This window comes from Pecten maximus, chromosome 4 (assembly GCF_902652985.1).
Source record: "Pecten maximus chromosome 4, xPecMax1.1, whole genome shotgun sequence".
Lineage (NCBI taxonomy): Eukaryota > Metazoa > Mollusca > Bivalvia > Pectinida > Pectinidae > Pecten > Pecten maximus.
The window spans coordinates 33,330,335-33,340,045 of record NC_047018.1 but is presented as its reverse complement, the minus strand read 5'-3'; the positions used below and the strand labels follow the sequence as shown (position 1 = coordinate 33,340,045).

Below are 9,711 nucleotides of genomic sequence, written 5' to 3'. Positions count from 1 at the left end.
CACTAGAGAATTGGATATAGGCCTAACGTTAAATGTTTATAAACAATTTATGCTAGGAGAATTCAATCCGGTAGAAATTTCCCACGAAGCCGGTTATCTAAAAATAAAAAAACTGTCTGGAACGGGTCACAGATAGGCTGGTACTGTAGGCCTACTGTTGTAGTTGGGAATACGACTACACACATTCTGTGAAATACCTTCTGTGATATACCTTAGAGACAGTATGGCGAAGATACAGACAGGTAAGTGAAATGGAAGGTGCAGACTCAAAACAGAGTACTGCATGTGTTGGTACTGTGCCATTTAGATTTTTACGCACATGTACAGGTAGGTATACACGTGCATGAATTAATTGATGCGTTGTGTATGTATCTCGACAACAAGTACACTATTTTAGTATGGAAAATAACTCCATCAAATCCTTTATACACATCAATCATTATGTTTGATACTGGAATAAAAAAACAATATTCTTAAGCCAGGTAAACACGACATGCATGAACAGTGCTACACTGCTTTACTTTCGTTTTTAATTTCCACTGTTCAAAGTGCCAATGCTTGTGATCATTCTCTTTCTGTTAATTTGGATTGGTGACTTCTAGAAAAACTAAACAACTGGTAACTGATATTTGGTCAGGAGATAAAAACAATGTACCCGGGGTAGAGTAGAATCTATACATTGAAGATTCCTAATATGGAAGACTTTGACATACTAGGGTCACAGTGGTCAAACAGTTAAAACAATCCATTTGAAATTATTTTCTCAAGTTTCAGGAGACTCGGAGACGTCTGATATTTTGCCATCAGGTCAGATAAAAGCATGCCATCAGCATACCATGCAGTGACCTTGACCTATTTAATTTTCAAGATCATGGGAATCAAATATGTTAAAAACTTAAAGAATTTTATCATTAAATTTAAGTTTCAGAGGCCATATTCTCTTGGACTGTGCTATAATGTTTCTTCATGTAATTGACATTTACCTGTTTTACAGGTCACCGGAGTTGAATAGGAAAAAATCCTCTAGAATTATCTCAAGCTATTTGTGACCAAGATGCCTTATATTTTGCCAGCATCTAGCTACCATAGAAAGAGTGGAAAAATCAAGTTCCCTGATATAAATTACATAAAATTGTTTTCACTGCCACAGGGATTTAATACAATGCATACTAAATTAAAACCTCTCAAATCTTCTCAAGTTCCCAAAAGCCCTACGCTTTAAATTGCCAGTGGCCTCATGTAAATGTCCTTGACCTTTCTTCAAGGGTACTTGTCAACTAGTCAATAAAGTGAGAAAAAAAATTATCAAGTTTGAGAAGACCCAGTCATTGTGCCTGATGTTTTGCCAGCAGGTACAAAATGTTTCTATATATATGCAAGTGACCCTGGCATATTTTTAAGGTCATAGTAATATGTGTTTAAAATTTCAAGCATTTTCTTGAAGACCCAAGCAAAGGCTTCAAAGGCCTGTTATGTGGCCAGTAGGTACATACAATAGAGTGGTGGTTTGGTGGCACTATGGTAACCCCAATCAAATGTGGAAAGGTATAGGGGTCACCTGCCTGAAGACATGGGTTAATTTTCTCTGGATACTTCAGTCTCCTTCTACAGTAAGACCCCTTGCACACTTCCATCCAGGCTAACAAGTTTGATTAATATCATGCCTTCTATTAAGTTGACAAAACATTTATTTGTTAGTTCATAAAAAAAAATGGTTTAAAATTAAAATTGCTCACATACATGTATACTCTTTTAAACATCTAGAAATAATATTAAAAATAAGTATTTTAATCTACATAACAACATAACCTTCTAAAATCCTGGACACTGGACTTGCTTCACCATTACTGGGTAGCACATACATTTGTACAAATTTTTCAAGCCATATCTGATAAGCAAGGTTAGGGTTGTGCTATAGATACATTGTAGGTTATATGGGAAAGATAATAGATTCCAAAGTAAATTTGGTATGTAGAGGACTCAGGAGAAGTCATCCTGTGTCTTAATCGGGTCAGTTTGTGGTCTCTAATGGTGGACAACACCCGGCTTATCAGTGTATTTCTTTATATAATAGTTATAAATAGATTTTCTGCTTCAAAGCATATAAGGATTTGTGATATTTCCTCACATACCTGGTTAACATTACCATTTTAATTGCTATAACTATATATTGTGTAATGAAGCTTTCTTTTACCTTGAATATGTTGAAAATCAGTAGGTAATTATTATCAGTACAGTGATAGTGAATTTGGAGGAAAACAATTGTCACTCTCTCCTTTATCATGATTACGACAGTGAAAACAATACAATGTAATGTTTCTTTTTAACTCATCACATTTGGAGTTGTTTCCCTGAAAACTGGATACATGTATATATTGTTCACATAAATTTCAATTTAAAAAGTCATACATAGATATATGTACTGTCAGAAGAAAAAAAAAACCCATACAACTCCCTTTCATGGGAATATCCTTTTTTTAAGTTGAGAAAACAAATGTATTGTTTGTTTCCACATAGCTGGTGAATCCTTCTATTCCTTTCAATTACATCATTGAAGATATTTTATATTTGTATCAATCATTCTGACTGGAAACATCATTAACAGTGATCCATGGTCACATAAATTTTGAATTCATACTAATCAAAACTCTACCTTTTTATGATATTTTCTACATATAAATTTGGATTTAAACCTTTGAATGCAATACATAGTTGTTATCTCACATGTGCTTGAGAAACTGACTTGGCCCCAGTTTTTATCTCACAATAGTGCTTGAGAAACTGACTTGGCCCCAGTTTTTATCTCACAATAGTGCTTGAGAAACTGACTTGGCACCTCCATTCCCCCCTTTATTATCTGAGATCATATCTCATACAATGCATTATGGTGGAGTGTCAAATGCTGAAATCGGGTCGAAATTTTGTTACCTTTATATACAGAGTTAATGCCCTTTGTTAGATACATGTACAATGTATATGGAATAATAGATAAATTCTATATACCCACTATGTCCTGTTATTGTTGTAGTTAATTTCTCTTCCAAAATTGATCTTGCTGTCAATTTTCATGCAATGATGGAGTGATATTACCCACTTTACAGAGTTATTTTTATCACAAATTTTTGTGGCACATCTCATAAACTGTGTCAAGGAACTGATTACAGTAATATTATATGACTATCAATGACATGTTATTCCAGTTCAAACCAGACCTGTTCTAATCTATGTGGGTTGTGCACTGTTGCAGTGGTAGATACGTTACACATAAGGAGATGTAAAGATAGCCTACTGCACTGTTGTATGATATGAAGAGGACTAAATCTGAAGACACGTGTTCTGTAATCATAGATTAATTGAAAAAAAAAAATGTTATTGACATGTGGATGGTTCTTCTGCGGGATGGCTGGACTTCAAGTTAATTTAAATGACGTTAAGCTATGCCTAAATCAAACTGGAAAGCCAGAACTCCTCATTAAGCTAGAATCCACCATTTGAGATACGTTAGAAAAGAGAGCACCATTCAGTCATTAAAAGGTAGACAGAGATCACTTTGGTACGATTTTATGCTGGACGACACAACATTCTGCCAAAATTATTGTTATTATTGTATATTAAAAGTGGAAAAATATTTTCACAATTTATCTTTAGAAATGTAAATCTTCATAATTTTTCCTGGAACTTTTCATTAATTAAAGTGAATTAAAATTTTAAATTTGTAAAACATTACTTTTAAATTTTATTTCCTTGTGTGTAGAAAATTTAAATAATAATGTTTAATATTTAGCAAAACACAGTTTCATTAGTTTAATGTATGTCTAAAATCTTTTTCTAACGCAGTTTTAAAAATACACGACTCTGTTTCAGTGCTGGGTCTGATAGAGCCGAGTGAGGCTGGAGTAACCATGTGCCATGAACATCTCAAGATGGAGTTTCACACGATGTACACGCCACATCCTGACCCTAAAATACAAGATCAGAAGAATGATGACATCACAATGGAAAATCTGTGGTGGATACGTCAGCATCCGTAAGTTTAAACCCCACTGTTCTAAATGTTCTAATTGATAACATTTATAGATACAGGCTCTGTTTTTAATAGGTCAAATGACAGAGGTAAATTTGAATGTGATGAAATAACCTGTTGGGACCAAAAAAACTAGACGTTGTGTGTTTTAACACCTTGAACTAGATTCAAGGATTCAATTTTGTCTGTGTCCAATCCCCTCCCCCAACAATGATAAAAAGGCGATGTGGTTGTGTGGCTTACAACCTCCATGACCTCCTCCATGACCTCCACGACCTCCTCCATGACCTCCACGACCTCCAGCTTTGTTTGTTACACCTGCTGCTGTATAATATCTTAATCCTCTACACTTGTTGTGTTCAAAAATGAAAAGATGACATTTGGTATTTATTAATTCATATTTTATGTTATTCATATTTAAAATATGGCTTGATTTACTTAAGAATTAGGTGACCATGATTTTGTTATCAGATACAGCAGTATGAAAAACCTCTATCTGAATGATGTACAGGAAGCTGTAGTGGCCGAGATGGAATATTACAAGGTAAGTGTAAATAAAGGTCAAGATCACAGATTAAGGAAAATAAACAGTATTTCATGTTAGGTGTAGATAAAAGTCAAGGTCATAGATTTAGGATTGAAATGTTTTAAATGAAGTGTAGACATATATATCAAGGTCAAAGCTTTAGGACAAACTGTTTCCAAGTAAACCATGTTCAAGGTCAAAGTTTTAGGGAGAGTGTTTTAAAAGTAAGTTTAGACAAAGTTCACGGTCTAAGTTTTACGACAGGGTGTTTCAAAGTAAGTGTAAACTAATGTCGTCAAGGTCAAAATTGCGAGGCAGAGTTTAAAGTAAGTGAAGACTGAGCTAAAGGTAAAAGTTTCAGGAGTTTTCATTATTAGATATTTAAAACAGAAGTATTGCAAGATAGAACAAGATAGAAGTTGTAGTAGCTTCTGAAATTCTGATTCATTAATAATTAACATACAGATATATTATTTGAGTAAAAATATTATTATTACTTGTGATCTGATTTATTTGAGTAAAAATATTATTATTACCGGTGATCTGATGGACTTGTTTTACTGTGACGTAGAGTAACGGAGGAGGGACGATCGTGGATAATACAACCATCGGTATAGAACGAGATATCAACTTCCTCCAGAAAGTGTCAAAGGAGACCGGGGTCAATGTAGTGTCTGGCAGTGGTAATGATGGCTTCTATTTATTATGTAAACATATAATGTTTGTATCTGAAAGTGAAACTCTTCTAGAAGGGAAATATTTTCCTTGACATAAGACAGCATATATTCTAAACGCATCAATTGCTTATCATTTGATTTCCATTTACACTTGTGTGAAACATACTCCTGTTTATTTTCAACAGAAATATTGCCACACAGCATGAATGTTATTTTTCCTGAGTTGTGGTACTCTCGGTCATATTTGTTTGCCACCTTTTATATTTACCAATGCCATAAGTTTATAACAGATTATCTGTATGTCTTTCTCCCCACATCCCAGAATAATTCAAATCTCTTGAAATGTCATATTATACCAAGAATGATGGACTGTCATATGTAAGATATATGTTAATATGGATTTAAGAAGCAATGAAAATAAAAATATATATATATAAATATTGTATGAGCAAGTTAGACCAACTAAAGTTCAATAATCTTTTGCCGAAAATTCCACGAAAATCATTAAATTAACAATTCATCATTATCAATAGTGTTAACCAAACATGGCATCCTGAAATATAAGACTTGGGAAGAGAAGATAATTGTATGTTTGAAATGTTTTTTGTTTCTTCAGGATATTATGTAGAATCGGCCCGACCAGAAACCGTTGCCATGACAGTTGAGGAAATGGCTGAGGTGATGACGACAGACATCACGAGCGGCTGTGATGATACCGATATTAAATGTGGATGTATTGGAGAGATTGGTTGTTCCTGGCCACTGGGCCGTGAGTACATAGATTAACTCCTTTTTTTACTGATTAGAACAATAAACAACTGTGAAAGATAATAATGTATTAAAGATAATACAGAAATTAAAAAGAAAATTTTACTTGTTCTCAATGAACAAAAAGGCAATCCGAGTCTATAGTTTGTACAGATCTCCTGAACCAGATAACAAACCACATTAATTGTCTTTTTATGATACATATGAGTTGGAAAATTTAACTACACGTAGGAAAAGGTATGAAAGCTACTTTATATGTTGACTCGAATTTTCATGAATAATTTAAGCTGGGAAAGATATGAAATATAACTTTTGTTCATAATATGAAAAGTACTCAAAATAAAATACAGGTATAGGGTGATAATATATACAAAACAACTGATTAATCATAAATTACAGTGAAACACAAATATGGAAAATTTTTGAAAATTAATGATGATGTAAAGTGATATTGAAAATTTGTATTTTTGGAAATGATCCATTCTTTGTTGACAGCATCTGAGAAGCGGGCGGTCCAGGCATCTGGAATGGTACAACAGGACCTCGGATGTCCCGTTATTTTTCATCCTGGTCGTCATCCTGATGCACCGTTTGAATTGGTGCGTATTTACCAGGAGGCTGGTGGCAGAGTAGACAAGCTCATCATGTCTCACTTAGACAGTAAGTATATATACTACTGGTACTGGCTGTAGGTCAGTGGTTTTCTTCAGGTACTCTGGCTTTCCTCCACCTCAAAAACCTGGCACGTCCTTAAATGACGTCCTGAAAGGATTTTAAACAAAATAAACCAAGATATACCGTACTTCAGGTCATGATCAGGTCATGTTAAAAAGTCCCTGTCTGGTCCCTGATTTAATCAATGAAAATTCCTTACCTTAAATCAAAATTGTCCATGGAAAGGCATTATTGGATCCATACTGGATAGATAACACGTCATACAAGGACCGTAGATTATGCATTATTCATCATAGAAGATAAAATTTAAATATTTCTAAGTGCTGGGTCTTCATGTATTAATTACATGTAGGTATGTAATTGTAAAACTGAAGATCATTGTCTATCTAATGTTCTATTACAAGACAATGAAATATCACAGAATGTTAAAAAAAAGTTGAAGTATAATTAGCATCCATTTACATAATCTTATATATTTAAATTCTCAGTCCTCTTCTTTCACAAGTTTCAATTTGTGATTTTTTTCTTCAGATATGTTTGGGACTTAATGTCTTAGTGTCATTTTTTTCAGTTAAAGTTTTAACGAGGTTTAGACAGGTTATATTTGTTTACTGTTCTCTTGTTTTAACACAGATAGTCTTTGAGTGACGCTGTATCCGGGTCTTTAGATATTTGTTTTTGTCCTGGTTATTCAGTACTTTTTTTCATTATTCGTTTTGAGAATGATAATATTTTTCAGCAATTTTCCATGTTTCATTTCAGGAACGTTCACTGATGTGGATCGCCTCATCGAATTTGCCAGACTAGGCTGTTATTGTGAATATGACCTGTTTGGGGTGGAAAATTCACATTACCAGTTTAGCGAAAATTTAGACATGCCAAATGATGCGGAAAGGATTCGAAGAATCAAGTCTCTTGTATATGCAGGGTTTGAAGACCGGATTACGATAGCCCACGATATTCACACTAAGAACCGGCTGGTAAGGTTCATAAGTAAATACTCAGGAAGATGTAAAATTATCCATACGAACACCAGCATATTTTATTTTCCAGACTCCAACCGAAATAAACAATTACCCAACCCTTTTCCTGAAATATACATGTATATATATACAAGACATTTGCAGATGGTGTCTGCATTGTTTGTTTTATAGATTTAGTTTTAAAGCCCCTTTATTTCTTATTAAAAATGTAGTAAATTGTTGATATTTCAAATAACATTATAAATCTACATTGTGAATACCTGTTTCAGATGAAATATGGTGGCCATGGATTCTCCCATATATTGTTGAATATCCTTCCAAAGATGCAGCAACGAGGAATTTCCAAAAAAGTTGCATACAAAATGGTAGTAGAGAATCCTAAGAGATGGCTGGCATTTATTCCTCCCAACTGATAACCAGCAAAAGATGTCTCATCATCAGACAGACAATTAACAATCTACATCTTATCCACCAAACTCATAATCAGCAAAGGTCACTGGTTTTGCTGCAGATTTAAACTTTTGTGGAAAAGTTTAAAGTGATTTTTTTTTTTAAACGCAACAAAATTGGAATAAAAATTTTAAAATGAACATGTGACTGTGTGATTTAATCTGCATGATAATGAAATAATGGAGTACATATGTTGTTTGTTAATGTTTTTAATAAAATGTTGCAGGAAACTTAGTCAAAAACGTGTTAAATTTGCCAAAGGGCCATTTAGCCACGCTGTCTGTTCAATTCAATCAGAGACCTATATACTAGTATATAGGTCTCTGATTCAATGGCCTTGACCTACAACAAATGTACTGTAAAGGTCATATTGATGTCAAATTCATGTGTGAAGATCTTTTAAACGACTTCTCAATATCCTTCATATATATTGTCTAGAATGTGCAGAGATGAAGGTCGATCAAATTTATTAATATACGTGTCAGAGGCTTACCCGCAGACGGACCGGTAAACGGCACATCTCCGATCACTAAATACACTTCAGTACACGTTTCTATGTGACAAAATTAGAGGCTTTCCGACTTTATTTCTTGAAAGCAATTACAGAATATGTATTTAAAAGACGTTTTAAAACTCAACCTGAGAGGAAATGTATGGAATATAACGTCAAATCTTCTTTGTAAATCGCCGCTGCCTTTGAAGTTATCACTGTGCGGCACTGTGCACGTGCTTGTTTCTTTGATGTGTCAATCAAATTAGACTCCACTTTATAGCGGGGACTTATTGCGGGTTGCGATTAAATAAATAATATTTAAAAAATGAGGTTTTAATATCACTTTTCAGCGTTTTATAAGGAAAATAAAATGAAAAACTCAACAATTCCAACAATCTCTCATGTGTAAAAAATCTTTTTCTATTAGTCAATTTTTCTGATCTCTCTGCGGGCAAGCCTCTTTAAGCATGCTAAAATCTTCAATTAGAATAATTAATTATAAATTAAATGTATGAATTTGATGTCCCACATCAATGATGTCTTCCAACTAAGCTGTAGAACAGGGTATATATAGGTGATACTGGTCCATTGCGCCTTTTGTTTGTGACATCCTTAATTAGTTGGGCCCCATTACACGATCAAACGTCAGAAATATTTGGAATGTTTGTTGATGGGACGTCATTCTGCCGTTAATGGATATTGCTATGTTCTTCAGCTAGCTCAAGGTCTCTGGCTAATTACTTGGTTACAAGGCGCCTGTGATAAGTTTCTCACTGTGTAATCCTGTAACATTGCTGGAGTAATTACAATGTCGACCACCAAACAAGCAGTATCGTTTTACATGGACGACTAACAAAAATAGCGCGACAGTTATACAGGTAATTATGTCCAACTAAATTCAATATCCATAATTGGGTTGTGTAACGTTCTACTGTAATGCAGCTGGCTTTTAATGTTTTATCACGATACACCTATAACTATCTAAAGGTTTGAACTGAATAACTTAAAATTAATATCGTTCACGAGTTGTATTTCTTACTACTAGTATTCTCTCCATCGTTGACGTACAATGTTGTCTCTTCAGATTAGCTGAAAACGAATATTAAACCACGCCC

At 34.0% G+C, this 9,711-nt stretch overlaps 1 protein-coding gene across 1 annotated transcript; it reads left to right on the top strand.

Moving 5' to 3' along the window:
* The first annotated feature begins 84 nt into the window (after positions 1-84).
* LOC117325887 (phosphotriesterase-related protein-like) lies at positions 85-8,243 on the top strand. Its single transcript, XM_033882391.1, has 8 exons — positions 85-242; positions 3,865-4,027; positions 4,496-4,568; positions 5,122-5,233; positions 5,844-5,996; positions 6,491-6,655; positions 7,433-7,650; positions 7,923-8,243. Exons 1-8 carry the CDS (start codon positions 224-226, stop codon positions 8,064-8,066), a joined length of 1,047 nt encoding a protein of 348 aa, XP_033738282.1. The 5' UTR covers positions 85-223; the 3' UTR covers positions 8,067-8,243.
* Positions 8,244-9,711: the final 1,468 nt, after the last annotated feature.